Consider the following 20,520-nt stretch of genomic DNA (forward strand, 5'->3'; position numbering starts at 1 on the left):
TTTTCCCATCGCAGTGTATGCTCGCTTTACTCTGAGGAATTGTTCTGTTACCCAGTTTAACAAGCGTAACCATTGAGGGTTAAATGTACGGATCAATGACGAGGACATCCACAGGAGAACTGTGTTGACAATTCCAAGCACAAGTGTTTGCATGTTAGAGTGTTTTAGATATTAAAGTTGCTTAACACAGAAGTGTCTGAGTGGTGCCTTCCTAAGTTCATGCTTAATAATCTTAATTATAAGAACTGTTTCCTGCGTTGAGATCTGAATTTTGAGACCTGACATAAACACACTAAGACATAATCAGTAAAAGTTAAAGCGAGAATCATTGTATTATCCCAATTGATAATACAACCCTAGACAACGAAGCCGAGCCTAATTAGCATAATTACATCACACTTGCATAACTTCACACAATTACACCTTCATTGTATTATCTCGATTGGTAATACAACCCTAGACAATAAAACGAAGCCTAATTGCATACATTAGCATAATTACATACACTTGCATAACTGAATACAATTACACCTTCATAATTAGCATAAATAATTACGTAATTTAGCATAATTTCGGAAAATTACACAGTTCAATTTTCATTTAATTTTTATTATTTTTATATTTTTTGCAAGACCGAAGAAATACAACAATAGTGTTATTATATTAAAACACACGGCACATGCTGCCGATGCTGCCACCTCAGCCGTCCCTGTAATTTGTTGACGTTCCTGCGCCGCGAAAACTTTCGTGCACAAGGCGGACGGGATACACGCGTGGCATCCAAAAGGGGTCGCCGGAGGTGGCAGCATCCCGCGTCTCATCCGTATTTAACATCGCCCTGGCAACAATACGTATCGCAGTATCATTCGTGGTTTTACGTAGCTCCACGGTTGAGGCTACAAAACTCCACTCCACGTTTGCCCACTCTCAGGTGCCACGCGCTGGTGGATTCAATGATAATTGGAACCCAAAGGTTACGTGGGATGACGATGCACCGCCACCATCGCTGGATTCCCACCAGACCAGTTCTCCTGGGGAGCTGCGTGCGCTCGCCCGCGTGCTGGAGGAAGCGCTGATGATGACGCCACTGCCAGAGCATTCCAGTTTCTCAGTGGGTGTCTCTTAGTCTATGGGGCTCTGTATGAGTTTATTAGTCTCAACTGTGTAAATGTATGGGTCTCTGTGTGCATCTATGGGTCTCCGGGGTATGTGAGTTGTGCATGTCTGTGTTGAGTCTATGGCTTTCTGTGCGAGTCTATGCGTCTCTATGTGTATGTGACGATGGGTCTCTGTGAGTCTATGGGTGTGTATGTGACTATGGTTTTCTGTAAGAACGCGATGTTTATTAGCCAATGCACTCCAGTTGGTCAATGGGTCTATGTAAGTCTATGGGTCTGTTTGTGAGTACTGTATATGGGTGTCTGTGAATACGTAAGGTCGCACTCATTGCACACAAAGTGCTTGCCACAAATGAACCACAATACCTTGCTGAAGGAGCATAAACGATCATGCAAACTCCAATCATTCTCACAGCGGCGTTTAGCTGGCCATCGAACAAAGACAATCAATCCTTCCAGATGTGCTTATGCGGCCGTCTGGAACACTCTTCCTTCCAATATTAGGAAGCCACTGGGGGTATGCACTTTTAAATCTAAATTGAAAATAATTTCTTTACAACTGCTTTGTGTTTAGTTTGTTGTGCTCCTCCCACACCTCCGATTAGCACAGTTGGCTACGTGCGGTGCGAAAGAAGTTCTACATATGTAATGGGCTCAACTGAGTCGCAGGCATAGACTTGGAGGCAACACATTTTTCAGTTCCAACACACGGGGTAACTTTCCCCTTAACAGAATAACAACCTATGGTGGTGACCACCAGGCTCAGGCTAACCACACTAGTTACTACACTAATTACTACACTAGTTACTACACTAGTTACAACGTAACTGCTACCATGGACCAGGACCAACAGCTTCAGCCTGGGTCCACGTGTTGGAGACTCGTTGAACATAGAACGTAGAAGAAGGTTTTTTTCCAGGATGAACAACAACGCCGGTCCCTCTCGGGACCCGGCTTATATTCTCCGCGGCGTGGCTGGCTCCACCCTTGGCCACGTCCACCTTCTAGGATCCTCGGGTAAGATCTGGCTCCCAATCACGTGACCACCCCTTGCCCCCACTTGGGGCCCCTTTGTAGACTTAACTGGTCACGTGATTGGGACCCAGATCCTTCCTGAGGATTCCTGAAGGTGGACTTAACTGGTCAACCAGAGTGCCATGGCCTCGAGTAACCTCATCCCTCGGCCGGCACCAACACACCCTGTCCTGTAGGGGTTGGCACTGCACGCAAAGCGTGCTGCCATCTACCGCTATCAATCACCGCTCACCGGGCCCCTCTAGGGCCGGTACTACACCCACACCCCTGTGGTATCCGCGATGTTGCTACACCGCACGCCGTGCCCCTCTAGGGCCGGCACTGCAACCAGCATGTTGACATCCAGCGATGTCACGACACATACATAATGGATTTTTATTCGAGTCTGTGTGTGTGGGTCTCTGCATGACTTTATGGGTGTCTATGTGAGTCTATGGGTCTGTTGTACAAGTACATCCCTTTTTCAATCTATTGCAGGATGAGGGCCTCCGCATGCCGTGCGGATTGTGGGGATTGTCTAACCAAACTTGTAATTCTATGGGAGCATCTAAGTACAGTACAGAGTAACCATGTGTTTTGCTGTACTCCCCTCTGCTGTGCACAGTGGTCACCCATCCAAGCGTTACCCAGGCTCAAGCCTGCTTAACTTCTGAGATATGTCACAGTCCGGGTGATTTAGTCATAGGCGACTGACCAAATGCTGGACATGCTTGGAAAAAGAGCTTCATAGCTCATCGAATTCCTCCAGTCTAAATAAAAATGCTGATTCCGATTAAGCTTATGATTCTGATGTGTTGTATTTTAATTAAAGGGCCGTCACCATCTCTATCCCAATATCTTGATCCGTATGGAACTGTCCCAGGTCCTTCTCATCCTCCTTGTCATCCTCCTCGTCCTCCTCCTCCGCCCAGATTCCGCGGTCGAGGGCAGGGCGTCTGCGCCAGCAGGGAGCGGCGGCGAGGGCCATGCCGAGCAGGGTGCTGCAGGGAGCGAGCAGGGCGAGAAGGAAGACGGGCGGAGTGCACCACACGTAGGAGACCACGTCGAGCCAGCGACGCCAGCCGTACACGACCGTGTGTGCCACGCTCAGCAGCAGGGCGAGCGGTCCCAGCCGATCCTGCCGGGAGTGGGGTGCAGAGGTGGGGCGGGGGGGGCAGAGGGAGGTGCAGGGAGAGATGTGCGGTTGCAGACGGTGGCATTGCTATTAAGAGTGCAAGCTGTGCAACTGCACCCGGGGCACAAAGAGTTGGAGGGCGCGCAGGCGCCGGGCTGCGGAGAGGAGGGAAGGCAGAGAGAGGCAAGCGCTGGCAGTGCCGCCCTAAGGCATCGCCGCCGTTTTCTAGATTGAAAACGCATTTCTTTAGAACTGCTTTTGTTGTTGTTGTTTTCCCTCCCCCGCACCTCTGGTTATCACAAGTTGGCTACGTACGGTGCGACAGACGTTCAACGTACATACGTCCATGGAACACGGCGGGATGGGGAAGGGGGGAGATTTCATCCATTGCCTCAGGGCCCAGTTGTGTAAGCATGGCCAGGTGTACAGAGCCATACACCAGGTTTAACAAGGTGGGAGTGTGGATGGAAGCCCATTGAGATTTGGTGACAAGAAAGAATACGGTTGGGAAACTGAAACCACAGCTACGAGGCAAAGAGGCTTCGTTAATTAGTTAACGAGAGAATAAACAAAAACGTGGCTTTGGGGCGACAGGTCTGGTGCGCCGTTGACAAAAGTTGCGTGTGACAATGTCACAGGAGTTTTCTTCTTCGCAGACGTTCCGAGTCTCGCGTGTTCATCTCACGCCTCAGCCCTCCCCTCCTGAGCGTCTCAAACACCACCGCGACTCGATCCCTCGCACTCCCCATTGACCACTCCCGTTGTTCGCCCTGCGGCCACCGGCATGGCGCTCCTGGTGGCACAGCACTGTTGGCATCGGGGCCAATGGGTGGCACTGTCCAAATTTTCCACTCTTCTCGTTATTTGTCGCCTGGGTCTCTCTCCGGCCAGTGTGTTACCGGTGCGGTTGCACCGCCCGCACGCTCCATAGCCACACTGCTCGGCACAGTCATGCAATCCCAACCTGCAGCTACTGGGCATTAGCGGGGAAAATTGCTTCCAAGTGCACACTCCCATTCTCATCAACAGAACCAGCCATGCTCTATCCACCGCTGGATGAAGGCATCTCCAGGCCATCGCCACATCTTGAGCCCCTGCGATGTATCAATCCACAGAAAGCTACTCTGAGCCTCACACCCTAACGATCTCCCTCGCCCCAATGCTCTCTGTGCCACCCCCCCTCCCACCCTCTATCGCATGCTATTTTTATTTTACCAGGTAAGGTCCACTGAGCGATATAGCTCTTTTTAAGATGCGTCCTGGCTACTAATGATAGCTCAACGAAGTGGCTTATCATCATGTGGATATTTACAGCAGACAAATGCTTTAAAAGCACGTTTATAAATGTGGAGGGAAAGACCGGAGGACCCAGAGAAAAATCCATGTGACCACGGCGAGAGAGACACATTAAAAACTCCAAATATTCAACAGGCTTCAGGGTGGGGATTGAACCCACGACTTCCTGCATACAAGGCGAGAGTGTTAACATCTCACCACCGTGGCACCCTCTCTGACTCCCTGCGTCTGTCTCTCTCTTCTTGTCTCCATGTGCATCTCCTCGCATCTACCCGTGTACAGTACAATACATAAACTCGAAGCCCTATTTGTCAATGAGGCCCTCACCAACTCCCCCCCGCCCTGGCTAGACTCACGTGCAGGAAGGCGAGCTCGCGACCAGTGAGCGAGTCGCGCACGGAGGGGAGGTGTGCGATGGCGAGCAGGGAGAGCGCGCCCAGCGCCATCGCGCCCAGCGACACGTACAGCTCCATGCGCCACACGTCCTCCTCGTCCCACGAGCTCGCGCGCCCCTCCTGCACCTGCACGGCGCATGCGCACGCGTAAACGTGAGCCATCCGCGCCGGGTTCGACTCCCGCACCCGGTGCGGCACTCGTACTCCCGTTAGGGTTTAGGATGCACGGGGCTCCTCCTCACAAGCGCCCCCCGGCCAAATCGCGCGTCTCGGAGGCTAAAGCAGGACAGGGTGCAGCCATGCAAGATGGGACAGGTGGTATGAGATGGGGTGGTGCGGGGTGGTGCAGGGTGAAACAGGGTGAAACAGGGTGGCGCGGGGTGGTACAGGGCGGCGCATGCCTGCTTGTACGACCAGGCGAGCATCTTGTAGCGGAGAGCGAGGCGGCCCGGGTAGGAGAGGCTGTAGGCCACGTGTAGCGCTGCCCCTCCGGCCCCCAGCAGCCAAAGGCGTTTGCGCGCCGCCAGCCAGCGTGTCAGCCAGGGCGACGGAGGCGCACGGTGCCTGCTGCGACAAACATCGCTGCAGCCAATCGACAGCTGGCTCTGTGACCCGCGTGGAACGAGCGTTGGGTGTATAGTTAGGCACGTTAGTGATGCATTGACTCATCGATAAAATTAAATTATCATTATCACGATGCAGGCATCGGGATAGGGTTAATGGTGTAGGTTGGGGTTATGGATATGTTTATGGTGAATAGTTAATAATAAATAACAAACTATGATTTAATACATTTGTCATGTTTCAAGATGAGAAGACAAATTGTGATTTGGTCACTTACACAAATGTCACCTCGAAGCGTTCAAATTTAGCGGTGTCAACGTCATTCTCACAGCAATGAATAACCCTGCCTCACATTTTACTCGCATCTCCCTTCACGTATTGCCAGTAACCAATGCAACGAGCATTTGCAAACCACGCACACGGAGACTCGGCAGCCTAGGGGCAATGGGATATTGCGCACGGCTTGTGTGTTTGTGTGCGAGTCTACCGTCTAGTGGCGTAGCAGCTGTCGAGTGCTAGGCGGTGCTGCTGCACCGGGGCCCGTGAGCCTGAGGGGCCCGGGCGCCGAGGGGCCGGCTATGTACGGTGCGAAGGAAGTTCAGCGTACATGCGTACATGCACGCACGTTGCACTTCTTTCGCACCGTACGTAGCCAACCGTGGCAGATCGAGATTGTTGGGACTTCAGAGGTTCTGCTGCCGGTGGGCTGTGATTGGTGGACGTGTTGCCACATGAACTGCTCAAGCGACACCGAGACTCCCCCGGACTGCATCACGGGAGACCGAGTGCGAGAAGCGTCGCAGGCACGCGGAGGCGTAAGGCGACAGGGATCGGTGTCAGACCACAAGGGGAGGGGGGTGGGGGCACTTTGTGGCGAGATGTTAACTTCGTCGCCTGGTATGCGGGAGCTCGTAGGTTCAACCCTGACCCTGACACCTATATATTTGGAGTTTGCGTGCCTCTCTCCCCGTGGTCGTGTGGATTTGTCTCCGGGTCCCCTGGTGTTTCAGGACAGTGCGAGCCACCGACCTGTCATGGTCGCGCACCCCTAGGAGGCGGGCCAGGACGTCGGGCAGATGGGCAAACGCCAGCAGGGAGATGGCGGTGGCGGGCAGGGCACGGTTGACAATCAGTACGGGGAGGCGGTGAGCCTCCGAGCGGCCCGAAGTCACGTAGGGCTGCACCACGTCGCGGCACACCGAGTAGGCCAGCGTCACTGTGAAGAGGGCAGCCGCAGTGCGCAGAGGGCCCCGCCAAGGAGACGGCGAGGGGCCCAGCTCCCCGGGCCACTCGGGTCCCTTAGCATCGACGTCCGGCCAGGGTCGCTCCACGAGCAGTGTGGCTCCGAGCTGGTCTCCGTGAGTCTTTGTGAGACTGGGCTGGTCTCCGTGAGTCTTTGTGAGACTGGGCCGGTCTCCGTGAGTCTTTGTGAGACTGGGCCGGTCTCCGTGAGTCTTTGTGAGACTGGGCCGGTCTCCGTGAGTCTTTGTGAGACTGGGCCGGTCTCCGTGAGTCTTTGTGAGACTGGGCCGGTCTCCGTGAGTCTTTGTGAGACTGGGCCGGTCTCCGTGAGTCTTTGTGAGACTGGGCCGGTCTCCGTGAGTCTTTGTGAGACTGGGCTGGTCTCTGTGAGTCTTTGTGAGACTGGGCTGGTCTCCGTGAGTCTTTGTGAGACTGGGCCGGTCTCTGTGAGCCTTTGTGAGACTGGGCTGGTCTCCGTGAATCTTTGTGAGACTGGGCCGGTCTCCGTGAGTCTTTGTGAGACTGGGCCGGTCTCTGTGAGTCTTTGTGAGACTGGGCCGGTCTCCGTGAGTCTTTGTGAGACTGGGCTGGTCTCTGTGAGTCTTTGTGAGACTGGGCCGGTCTCCGTGAGTCTTTGTGAGACTGGGCTGGTCTCCGTCATGCTTTGTGAGACTGGGCTGGTCTCCGTGAGTCTTTGTGAGACTGGGCTGGTCTCCGTGCCATTCTGACAGACCTCCCTGTGGATCAGCTCGGTTGGGATCAGCTTCATCTTCCGGTGCCATCCGTGTGTCTCGGCCTCCCAGCCCGGTTGAGTGCCGTAGCTGTGGCTGTCGTCGCTCTCGCTGTGGGTCTCCGTGCTGCCATCGATTTTCTCGCCGTTGTGCTGCTCGTGGATTTTCTTCTCCATCCTCTTGTCGGGGTTGGTGTCCCCTGCCTTCCATTAGCACTCTCACCTGCTAACCTCACCTGCGTGAGCCGCGTCACTACGCACGGCGCAGAAGCACTGTGGTGGGGAAAAAACATCACAAAATATGTTTTACATTTTGATTTAAAGCTTTCGTGACTGCAGGGATTCATATTCTTGGTTCTTTCGGTAAAGTCACGTAGAAGGGAAACAATAAAATAATAAAAATAGAAAACAATAATATGTTTTGAGTATTTTTTTTTATCTCGCCTGAGCCATAAATAACAAAAACTCGTTTCCCTTCACGCCGACACTAGCTCGGTCAGCCTGCGCTGAGCCACAACATTCCACCACTGCAGGAGGCCGAGGGTACGCGCTGTGCCCTCTCGATTAAATATTCCTTCATGGGCCCCGTTGGCTACTCAACATGGGCCTCCGTGGCCACTTGCAGTGGCGGACTGCCAGGTGGTCCAGGTTACGCCACTACCCCGGTGCGATCATTCGCATTCCGGATATTCCCCAGGGGGTACTGATGAAGCCGTCTACTCGTCGCAAGCAACGGCCATGGACGTATAAACGTTTTGCCGATCAGCTGCGGACCACATACGGAAAGAATACTGCCACTCACACCTCCAAGTTATGGGCTATTGCTACGTTGCCGGCTATAACGCACAGCTAAAATGCGTGCATCTCGTGGTTGTGCGGAAGGTGGTAGGTTAGGGTAACGATTGTATTTTATTATTAAATGCTCATTCAATCATTCACTGCAACGTTGAGGAATTCGGCGTGACCGAAAACTGCAAATATAAAATACTAACCATCATAGTTTTTTTTGGGTTAGACTGCACAATTATAAATGTGTCGTTAAACCCACCACCACTTGACACAGCCAATTAGTAAGGTTTGTCACGTAAACAAAATGTGCCATTTACTTACTAGTTGTGCCAATTAGTTACTAGTTCAGCACACCGGTGTGTTGGAGAGTAAACCCACAACATTTACAATTCCATGCGACAGGTTTTTTCACCAGATAACCCAGAATTTGCCCAATATGGTCAGGTTTCGGAAGCTAAAGCAATAGTTGAGTCTGGATAACTTCGCAAAAATCTAAATAATTATTATCGTCTTCGGGGAGATTAGAAGTTGCGTGCTGTATTTTAGCATTTTGCGTTGAACTAGGCCCCATATCTCACAGAGAGGGTCCTTGCGTATAAACATCTGGCAGTTCACCAGCATTGGTCTATGCAAGCCGACTGCTGATCAGACACCGAATGTTGAAAACTGTCCAGATTTGCTTGTATTAAACCAATGCTTATGCCAAAAATAAAAAAGCACTCAGAGAGGACAGATGGGATGTGCAATAAATTTTGTTTATATTTTTTTAAGATAAAAAATGTTGATTTATTTGTTTATGTGCAGAGACAAACACGGGCAGGGAACACATTGTCCATGCAAATCAGGTCCTATCGGCTGCGCTGAAACTTACATGGGCAGCAGAGGGACAAGTGCAGAAACATCCATTGCTGTACTTTGTGTGTGCTGCCCTGCCTTTACCAACACAAACTGTGACCAGTGTGGTGAAGTATGGTCAAACAACACCGATGACCCTCGTCCACTAATAGCACAGTCGTGGATTAATGAAAGGGATGCAACTGATGCACAAGTACACGCGATGCACAAATATGATGGCAAGGCCGGTTCAGACGTCACTCGCCCACTCGTGTTGGCCACGACAGGGGAATTGAACTCGGGTGGATGGGTTTACTCGAAAGCGCAGTGTCCATCCACAGAGTGGATGGAGTGAAAGTCCAAAGCTAACGTTGGGATGGTTCAATCATGCAGCAGTTGCCAATGTTTTGGGACAGAGAGAGGGCTTCACGTCAGAGCGGCACATCTTCATTCACAGGAGCCGAGTTCAGGGCTCCTGGTGAAGTTTATAAACGTGGTGGCTGATGAGTCACTTCCATTGGGACCGCTCCAAAGCCAAACAGCAATAGAGGAAGGTGTGAGACAACAATAGCTTCCATGTATTTCTGTACACCGCTCTGCACTTGGTTCGGAGTGAGAGAGATGCAATCAAGGCGACAGAACTGTGTCCCCAAGCAATAAGTGAAGGTGGTGAAAAGATTTTATATCAATGTTTTGAATTTGCCTCGCTCGCGCAGATATATTTTCTTTTGTGAGCTAATTAATTTTGTTTTCTAAGAGTGGTGGGAATCCTGAATGAGCGACCGATGTAAATTCCAATAATGTTCGAGAAAAGCCGAGGATGACATTGGCGAAAACATAGCTTAGTGTAAGCGAAGAACTCAAGAAATCTAATCACGACAAAACAGAATTTTGTTGCCCAAAAAATGACTGCCCAATTGTTGATTGGTTTCACTCATGGGGCCGGGTCAGCTTAAAGTTCTACATTGCTTAAAACCTCGTGCTAAACAATTAAAGCAACACACGTACGATCAACATCATCAGTGAACTAATGCGCCTCCAGTGAAACATGACGCGAAAGCAATTAAAATCTGGACAAAGTCCACGACTGATTGAATCTACAGTCAGTGCCAGCTTTATTCAAAACGATAATTAACCATAAACTATTTAGATTTTTTTTATTTCACCAGGCAAGGCCCACTGAGCTATATAGCTATTTTTCAGAAGTGACCTGGCCACAAATGATAGCCCAGCGAAGTGGCTTATCACGTGGAAAGTTATAGCAGGCAAATGCTCGAACGCGTGATTCTAAAATGTGGAGAGAAAACCGGAGGACCCTGAGAAAAATTCACACGACCACGAGAAGAGACATATGCGAACTCGAAATATATAGGCGTCAGGATCGGGATTTAACACACGACCTCCTGTATACCAGGCGAGGTAGTTAACATCTCGCCACCGCAGCGATAATAGGGTTTATTTACTGAGATATCAACGTTTCGGCCGACTGCCCTTTTCATTAAATTAAGAACAAACGTTTAATGTATGGGAGATTTAAATATGAATATGCAGTCATTCCCACTTGTAATTTGCCAACATAGTACCGTTGTAGTTATTTGCTGTTTTGGAAACGGCTTAACTTGCTCTTATCCGCTTAAAGAATTAGAATGTATAATTTATCGAGATGCAGTGAGGAATTCATGCATAGCACAAATAAGAATTCCCTTCAGCATTTATGTTCGTGATTTAATTCAGTAATTTATAGGGGGTGGGGGGGGAATGAACTGGGATGTCTGGAGAAACCCCACACACACGCAAAGGGAGAACGCTCAAGCCACACTGCAAAGCCTCTCAGTAAACTACTTGCTGTACTGCCTCATGAGCTGACGACGTCTCGCTGCCCCATTTACTTCTCTCGTTGAAGACGTCCACGGTGGGAATCCAGCAGGCCGCCGTGGTCTATTACTGCCGGTGTCATTACCTGAGAAACAAGCGACGTCTATTTCACACGTGGACGTTAGAGATCCCGTGACGTCATTCGTAAGTGTAGGGTCCATAAGTTCGCAAATGTCTCAATTGGGATGATGCACCCAGAGGTAGCAATCGTCGTTCCCTACCGGCATTTGAATGCCCCAGGCCACGCTTGAAAACTGAGAGCCATCCTGAACCCTCGGGTGCTCACCGAGCTAAACTAAATGGACTTAAACCTAAACTTATTTTATGCTGAGTGGACCTAAGAGAGATTCAGGCCATGGTCTGACCAAATGACGACGTAGTTACGTTATCAGCACGCCCGGCCGCCGTTGTCGAAATAACACACAATGTTGACATAACACGCGTATCATCGTGTGCTGTTCACGTATGGCTGGGTATACCGAGACTCCATATACCGCTGATGCTACCCCTGTTCGGGAATTGAACTCGAGGTCGACGCACACGATCGTGAATTTAAAACACACACACACACACTCTCGCCCACACGCGCAGTACTCACACCGGATGCGCGTCCTTATATACACACACGAGGTCTCGCGTGTGTACGCGTGCGAGTTTGCGCGTAGCTGCGTGGTGCTGTCGTGTACCTGTGGGAGCCGTGTTGTAGCCGTGGGGTCGCGTACACTTTGTGCGTGCGGTGGCACCGCGCGTGTGGTCCACGTGGCCTCCTCCGCCTACGCGTGCTCGTTGGGGAGTGGTGGGAAGGTCGAACGTCGTGGCGGGGCGGCGTGTACCTAGCCAATGGAAGCCCACCCGTGTGGCCGCGTGCGTCACACTGCCACGGGGTCGCGCGTGCACGTGGAGCCGCGCGGCGTTCCCCGTGGCCTGATCTTGGGGTTGAGGCCAAAGAGGCCGCCCCGGCTGTCCGCCGCTCCTTTCCTGCGCCCCACCTCCTTCCCCCCCCCCCAACCCTCACCACCTAGGCGCGGACCTCTCGCCCTCCTCCCATTGCCCTGGAAATGGGCCATGAAGGGAACACATTGACCCATTGATTCATTCGTTCGTTCACGTGACCAGGTCTCAGTCGCCTACTGTAGAAGCGGTGGCTATAAAACAAGTTCATCGTCGTCATCAGCGGAAGCAACGATCAGAATCAGAAGCTGCATTTAGACTGCAGGAGGAATCCGATGAGCTATGAAGCTCTTTTTTTCACAGATGTCCATTATGGGTGGGGGGGGGGGTCAGCAAGATCAGCATCATTATCATCGCCACCAATGAATCACTGTAGTTGCATCAATAACGACAATGTCATCGTTATTAACAACTCAACGGCAGCAGCAAGTGCCATTATTATTGCCGACATCAATCAGCCACAACAGAGTTTAGATTGTTTAGATTATTTGGCCGCTATACATTTCCACATGGTAAGCCACTTCGGTGAGCGATCATTTGTGGCCAGGTCGCTTCTGAAAAAGAAGCTGATAAGCTCAGTGATACTTGGCAAAATAAAAAAAATAGTTTATTTTTAGTTTTGTGAGTTATTTGTTTAGCTTTCCTCTACTTTTTACTCCTATCGTGTATTCGTATTGTTTGTTGTAACTTTTCGACCTGTCCCTAATGAATAAAGCTCAGCGGATTCCTCCAGTAACAATACAAACTGAGTGTGTTTAGAATAATTATCACCATCATCACCAGCATCAGCTATTCTCAGCCCCAAAACGCGGTTCCACATCGCACCCCGAGTGTAGTCGGTCCGCTTCTGTTTTCGTTACCCACCCACCGTGCTTTTATTTAATTCCCTAATCACACCGGGGATTGCTCGTGCCGAGGGCGGTTAATGATTTGCTAATGAGGGGACTAGGAGTCATGAGGTCAGGGTTTTGGTCCGTCCTTATTTATTCATTTATTAATTGTGTATCTATCAGAGCTGCAACTCTGGCCATTGACGGCCACGCGCGCACGGTCAGTATTAAGTTCTTAAATCTTCATCAGCTATGACCGCCTCCTCCAGCCAATGGCACTGGGGCAGTATTTTTTTTGATGCCGCTGTATGTGTGTGTGATCGTCGTTGTGATGATGTGAGTGATCATATCGAGCAGTGATGGCTGATAATAATATTAAGTAGGTTTTCGTAGCCCCTCCGGCATGGTGGAGCGAAACGTCAGACATCATGTCGAATAATACGGGGTACAATGATTGAGGGTTGAATTAACTCCGAGAGAAAAGCCATCCCCCCCCCCCCGCTCTAAAATGCTATCGGGTCCGGCCCAGAGAGAATAGTTCGGATGAGATAATTAATTAACAGGGAATACTTCGAAATCAAGGACATGGAGGTCTCGGTCATTCATTAAAATGTCTAGGAGATTAAGAGTTTTGGTTGAGCCATTCATTAACAAAAAGGTTTAAAGATACCGAGATAGAACATTCATTCCGGAGTCCTCGGCGTATTGTACACAGTGTAACTTGTCCACGCCTTAGCTATTAGCTTTAGCTTATCTATACAGTATATATAAAAGGGGCATTTGTGAATGTGTGTCTGTTAGAAATGTTTAGCATACTTCCCAACATGCAACAAACTTGAAATGTGGCATGTGGTAGCTTCCAGACTGTACACAATGCAAACAAGTATAAAAATAGACTTTTGTATTTTTTTTGGGGGGGGGGGTTGCAATAATGGATATGTTTTGCACGGCAAGTGAGCGGTGACGTCACATCTGTGATGTCACCCGCATGCGGCTGCTGACGTCACGCAGTGTGCCTGCTGACGTCACGCATCCCCCCCCACCCTCCGCGTAGGCCGTGTATTAATCCAAGACAAAAATTCAAGTCTCGGGCGAAGCCGGGTAGTAAAGCAAGTTAATAATAAATGAAACAATTTACAATGCTTTGTCAATCCGCTGCTGGATGAAGGCCTCGACATCGCCGTGTGAGCCATGCCGGTTATCTGACCACACTCATCAGTACTGGGTGGTGAAGGTTATCGGGGTTGGAAATGTCCGGTTTCAAATATTACCTCGCCACTGGCTAACATTAGTTCGTGGAGCAGTGTGACCTTAAACGTGCGTATAAGCCCGATGCGAATCTTGTTAAACCAAACTGTTGAATATACTCCCCCACACATGACCTGCGGTTACACATGAATAGTAGATGTAAAAACGTCACCACATTTGTCAATAACGCTGTCTTATACAATTATTGAAGAATGTGTATTGAGTGACAAATGTGTTTTTTTTTGGGGGGGGGGAGGGGTTTCTTGGGTCACCACTGTCAACGCAACAGCATCATCATAATCACCACCACCATAATCTGTTTCATTTCAGGAGAGAGTTCATTAATAGCACGCGAATTTATTTCGCCCTACGAGAGAAAAAAATCAAACATCAAGGCGCGCGTCGCAGTCAACACAAAATTCATCTCGACGCATATCCCACCACCCCCTCCGCTGCCTTCCATTCGCCTCCCCTATAACCGACCTGGGCCCCCGATGTTGACCGACACATACCGCGGCCGATGAGACCCCGAGGAGGAACGCCAGCTGGCACCCAGGGGCCACGGAGCACACGACGCTTGTATTCTTCCCGCACTGCTCTCTTGCAGTTTGTTGACGTTGTTGAGCGGGGGGGGGGGGTCGGAGGAAAATGTCCCCATCCCCTCCCCTTGTTTCCCACTTCGGGAACCCAGAGATATTTGTGATCCAGACGTGGTATGTGAAATCTGTGCACGTGTTGATTGGTTTTGTGATAATTATCCCATTCCATAATGAACTACTTCCTGCCCTGTGCACAACAGCGTGCCCACGTCACGTGACAGATCAATAACAATGCTTCCACGGGATAAATGACTTAACAGACTGTTGGCAAGCACCTATGAAGGCAGGCACGGCACACGAAGGGGTGGGTGGCCAGCATCACGCCAGGCCGCCTTTGTCTCCCCAGTGGCGATGTTTTACGCACCGCACCAGGTACTTATTTGAGGCTGAGTCGACCTAGGGGAGGCCCAGGAGCGGTTCAGGTAATCGCCACCAGTGTTGGCCGTGAGCGGGAATCGAACCCGGGTGGCCAGGTTCGTAGCGCAGCGCGCTAACCACTGCATGACTGCTCCCCACCATATGGTACATACAGTGGCGTCACTAAGGGCGTGCGGGGGGGTGCGGACCGCACCGGGTGACACCAACAAAAAGGGGTGACACCAAAATTATTGTCTATTAAATATTTGTGCAGTGTTTCAGGATAAATTTATTTTTCATAAAAAAAATATTCCAGTAGTTAGTAATAACAACAAAAACATTTTTCGTAAGCCCAGCTTACATGTGCTGTACAAATATACCTACAGGGCTAAAACTCTATGCTAATTTACTTTTTAAACCTTCTAAAGCCCTCCGGTCAGAGCCGTCATTGTTACCCAACTCCAGTGACGCTTCAAGTCACGTGGTTTCGTCTGCACACGCTACGAGCACGTGCTGTTGTTTTCGTCCCTGCTCGTGTTTTTATAGTCGCTGATTTTGTCAAAATTTCTGGTGTTTTAGCTACAATATTGTGGTATTTAGTATTTGTGAACCTCTATCAATAACTTTTTTGAGAATTTAGTAATTAAAGGAAATATTGTAATTTAAAGGTGTAAAATGTAATTTTGCTAGTTGTTTATGTCACTAGTACAAAAAACATTATACTAAGGATTCTGTATGGTCTGGTACGAGCGGAGGTCCATGAGGGGTGATACCATGAGTTACCACACAGGGTGACACCAACCCTAGTGACGCCACTGGGTACATAACACAAACTCATCATACGCGTCGTTGTGGAGAATATAAGTGACACGACAGATACGCAGGCAATGTCTCCATCGTATATCTGAATCTCCACTTTAAAAAAATACAAGTATTTTGCACAATAATGCTATTGAAGTTATGCACTCCAAGAAGGCCGTGGGGATGATTGAGTTGCGTAATTACAACTAACTCTACCCTTGAGAGGACAACTAACCGGAACCTATGGGAGGATATGTGTTCCAAACTCTTAACCCAACATGTATGACAACGCCATCTCAAAGAGCCCTACTATCAGAGTTAATCGTTAGAAATATCTGGTGGGGGACATTTTTTTATTTGGCAAGGGGATAATCTTATCATGTGGCAGTTTATCCAGATCTCAGAATCAGATTATGTATTTTTACTGCAGGAATCAGATGAGCTATAAAGCTCTTTTTCACAGATCTGCCAATAAATAACACCTCCCGCTCGTCTACCGCGGATGCGCGTGATGCGGCGCACATCTCAGCGTGTTTGCTTCAAGAGAAACCCGCTTCTGTCCGTCATTTGTTGCCCGTCTTGCATCGCAGTGTTCTCCAGCCCCTGGCCGAGGATACATAAAATAGACACGTCGCCCCATTTAAAGAACTTCAGTCGAAGCGACAATTGAACAACTAGAATAAATGTCTGCAGACCGGTGGACCCTATACATTTGTATGCAACGTGTGTGCAGGGAAGAGGATGTCATTTTAACACGCACATGGTGATTCCTCCATAATAGAGGTTTTTTTTTGGGTTAGATCGCGTAAATATATCAATGTGTCTTTAAAACCCGCCACCACCCGGCACAGCCAACTAGTAAGGGTTGTCACGTAAACAGAACGTGGCTAATTCGTCACTAGTACAGCACACCGGTGTGTTGGAGAGCCAAGCAACAACATTTACAATCTGAGTACGACGTTTCGCCAGTAATTACAACTAGCTTCATCAGGCGACAGCCAGTCCACTTGTTTCATTCCTTATATAGAGGCGTAGATGTAGTAACCACACTTCTGCGCTCTTGTGCAAAGTGGGGGAGGGGGGGGGGATTAATGAGCCAACGTACATTATGCATGGGCATTATCCGAGCCCTTGATTCTTGTCCTTCCTGTCCATTATGTGCGTAGTGACATCACGGATGTCACTGTGTGGTGCCGGCCCTAGAGAGGCACGGCGTGCGATGTACTTACATGGCGGACATCACGTATGCAGCGGCATCTTGGATATCACTGGGTAATGCCGGCTCTAGCGAGGCACGGCATTGGATGTATTGCCATCGCGGACACCCCGTACGATGTGGGTGTAGTACCAGCCCTAGAGGGGCTCGGTGAGCACTGATAGAGAGTGCTGAGTGGCACCACGCTCGGCGTGCAGTGCTGTCCCCTATAGGAGGGGGTGTGAGGGTGCCGGCCATGAATAAGGTTAATGTAGGCCATGGCACTTTTGTTGACCCCAGAAGGCACGTGACGGGCAAAGTCTACACAGGGGCCCTAGGTGGGGGCTAGGGGTGGTCACGTGTCGGGGCAAGATCCTGCTCGAGGATTCGAGAAGGTGGTCGTGGCCAAGGGCGGAGCCAGCCACGGCCAGTGAGGATATAAACCGGGTCCCCAGAGGGACCGGGGTTCAGCGTTGCTGTTGTTATCCTGAAGATCTACGTTCTACGTCCGAGAAGAGTCACCAACACGTGGACCTGGACCCAAGCCGGGGTCCTATCCGTTGTCACTACTCCCAATGTATTTAGTGTAGTTAGCCTGGTGGTCCACCACCATAAGTTGTTGTCTGGTAAAGGGGCAGTTACCCCTTTTTTGGTGGTGTTAATAAATGTGTTGCCTCCAAAGAGTACGTTTGCGACTCAGTTGAATCCACTACATTGTGTATTAAAATAGCCGTACTAACGGTAATCCCTATTCAAGTATGGTGCCCTGTATAGGCATGCATTCAAACAATGTATTAGTTGATTCGCTTCCATGCAGCACTAAGTCGGTAGCTATGCGAACGGTTTAAATTATTTTTATTTTTTTCAATTGCGTGTCCTTGTTGGCACACGTGTTCTGCTACTGCTGACAGTTGTATTTGGGAAATATTTATCTGATGTTCTTTTAGTCTCGTGCTGATCATTGGCCCAACATAACATTTGCCGCAAGTGCAGTTAATCCTGTACACACCTTCTGTTGATAGCTTCGGTAATACATCTTTTGTACCAGATATTAATTTCTGTATTTTATGTACCATGCCAAATCTGACTCGGATGCTTTGTTTTTCCAAACATCTGGCTAGTTTAGCAGTTACTCCCGCAATGTATGGTATTTTGATTGTTTTAATTACTTAGGCAGTTTCAATGCTCATGTTATTTGATTTGGTTTTGGCACTCAATGCCCTGTTGCTTTGTGCATGATTGTAACCGTTCATTTGCAGCGCTTCTTTAACATGTTGAATTTCGCTTCTTTGGTTATTTCGGTAAAGTCACGTAGAATGAGAATAAAATAATAAATTGATAAAATAAAATAACACAATAATTTTCTCACGACGTTTCGGCCACAACACAAGCGGCCTTCATCAGGTGAAGGGGACGAGACTGTCTGGAGGACAGCACTGTCTGGAGGACAGCTGTCTGGTGGACAGCGCTGTCCTCCAGACAGCCTCGTCCTCTTCACCTGATGAAGGCCGCTTGTGTTGTGGCCGAAACGTCGTGAGAATATTATTGTGTTATTTTATTTTATCAATTTATTATTTTATTCTCATTCTACGTGACTTTACCGAAATAACCAAAGAAGATGAATCCTTGCAGTCATGAAAGCTTTAAATCGAAATGTTGAATTTCGCTTCTCAGACTGTCACCATCTGACACTTTCTTAGCTTGATGAATGAGCGTCTTGATAAGAGCAAATTTCTGTGCGGGGTGATGGTGTGACTCTGCATTCAGATAGGCGTCAGTATGCGTTTTCTCTCGGTAAACACTGTGTTATTTTACCATTTCGAACCCGTACGAGCTTCCACTTCCATGGTGAACTGGATGGATCGGTTTTGCAAGTTGAGATGATTGAAAAATTCGTTAAGTGTATCTTTGCCATGTGGCCAGACCACCAATGTGTCATCCACATGTCTAAACCAAGCCGAGGGTTTTAGTGTGCTTGAAGCTATTGCTTTTGTTTCAAAATCTTCCATATACAAATTCGCTATCACAGGAGACAAAGGAGAGCCAATTGCTGCTCCTTCCTTTTGTTTTTAGAAGTCACCTTGCCACAATAAATAGGTGTACTTTAGACAGTGTTCAGCTAGTCTTGGACTATCTTTGGCTAAACCTGTGTTCGTTACCAGAGTGTCGAGTAACTTAATTGACTCGTTGACCGGAACCCTCGTGAACAGAGAAGTCACATCAAATCTTTCGAGAATATCATTAGGGTTAAGTTTAATATCTTTAATTATATTTACGAGATGTTCAGAGTTTTTGATGAACGAAGAGGTCCAACTGATTTAGGGTTGTATTTTTTTGTTACATATTGTGCTCATTTGTATGTGGCAGATCCTATTGTACAAACTATGGGTCTTAATGGGACATCAGGTTTGTGAATTTTTGGAAGCCCATAAAATCTTGGTGCTTTTGATGCCCTTGGTTTGATCAGGTATTGCTCTTCCTTGGGAATTGATGACTTGGAAATGATTGCCGTTGTTTTACGTTCTAAGGTGCTGGTTGTGTCTCGTTTAATTTTAAGGTAGGTACCTTCATCGAGTAAATCTTTGATTTTATTATCGTAGTCCTCACGGGGCATCACAACAGTCGATTGGCCGTTATCAGTAGCAACAATTTGGATATCTTTATTTGCTCTCAATTCTTTTAAGGCTTTTGCTTCACCGAAGTTAATATTTGTTTTTGGCAACTTGCTATTCTCAAAAATGTTGGCAACCTCATGCCTCGTCATCTCAGCTTGATTATGGGGGAGATGTCTAACTGCTGATTCCACTTCAGCAATTATCTCATCAACAGGGATTGTACGTGAGGCAACAGCAAAGTTAAGACCTTTAGACAGGACTGAAACCATATCACTGGATAATTCAACGTTAGCCATGTTGATAACCGTTTTGTTGGTAAAATGTTCATTTTTAGTTGAGAATTATTTGTTAGTCAGTCTAGCAAATGTATTAATTTGGGGAGTGTTAGTTTTGGCAAATACATTATATTATCAGCTGATTGCTGTGTCATTGTGTCGACTATATTCCAGTGATCTGTAGATACTAATTTTAACGTGTGTACTGATATGGAATATGTTACTGCGGCATGCAGCGCTGGCTGCTGGCAAAAAGGAGCTCGGCTGCCATGTCAACCCTGTCCGCCAGAGGTGAGGGGGTAGGCGGGGGGAAGGGATGTGGGGAGAAGGGGACGGAGGGGGTACGGGAGAAGCCCGGGAACCTTCTAGGGAGTTCTAGAAGGGGGCGTAGCCAAGGGGGTGCAAGGCTGCGCTGGGGGGATATAAGGGGGGGCCCGGGGAGGACTCGAGGCCGTTTGTTGGAGTGGACCTCTGGAGCCCGTCAAGTCTCGTCATGTTTTCGTCATCGACAACATCGTCTTACCCTTGTCTCAGCGTTGTGGGTCAGGCAGCTGTTGCTGCCCTAATCTTGCTATAAGTATTCTCAGCGCCGGCGAAGGCTATCAATAAACAAAGCGCCTCCTAATATACTGAGGTGTCACTACACGTGTAAGGACA

The 20,520-nt window shown here is 48.9% G+C and overlaps 1 protein-coding gene across 5 annotated transcripts; it reads right to left on the minus strand.

Annotated features, from left to right (window-relative positions):
• Positions 1-307: 307 nt before the first annotated feature.
• Positions 308-12,001, minus strand: LOC116944286 (uncharacterized). 5 transcript variants are annotated; one of them, XM_076069232.1, is made up of 6 exons: positions 11,679-11,998; positions 10,960-11,077; positions 6,552-7,767; positions 5,360-5,525; positions 4,920-5,084; positions 308-3,270 (listed from the first exon to the last, which is right to left on the minus strand). In XM_076069232.1, exons 3-6 carry the CDS (start codon positions 7,703-7,705, stop codon positions 2,959-2,961), a joined length of 1,797 nt encoding a protein of 598 aa, XP_075925347.1. In that variant the 5' UTR covers positions 7,706-7,767; positions 10,960-11,077; positions 11,679-11,998; the 3' UTR covers positions 308-2,958. The 5 variants fall into 5 exon arrangements, with proteins under 5 accessions (XP_075925347.1, XP_075925350.1, XP_075925349.1 ...); XM_076069235.1 differs by lacking the exon at positions 10,960-11,077 and having other exon boundaries at positions 308-3,133; positions 11,679-12,001; XM_076069234.1 differs by lacking the exon at positions 10,960-11,077 and having other exon boundaries at positions 5,360-5,522.
• Between the last annotated feature and the right edge of the window lie 8,519 nt (positions 12,002-20,520).

The sequence above is a fragment of the Petromyzon marinus genome, chromosome 2, assembly GCF_048934315.1.
Source record: "Petromyzon marinus isolate PM22_M1 ecotype Great Lakes invasive population chromosome 2, UKy_Petmar_22M1.pri1.0, whole genome shotgun sequence".
Taxonomy (NCBI): Eukaryota; Metazoa; Chordata; class Hyperoartia; order Petromyzontiformes; family Petromyzontidae; genus Petromyzon; species Petromyzon marinus.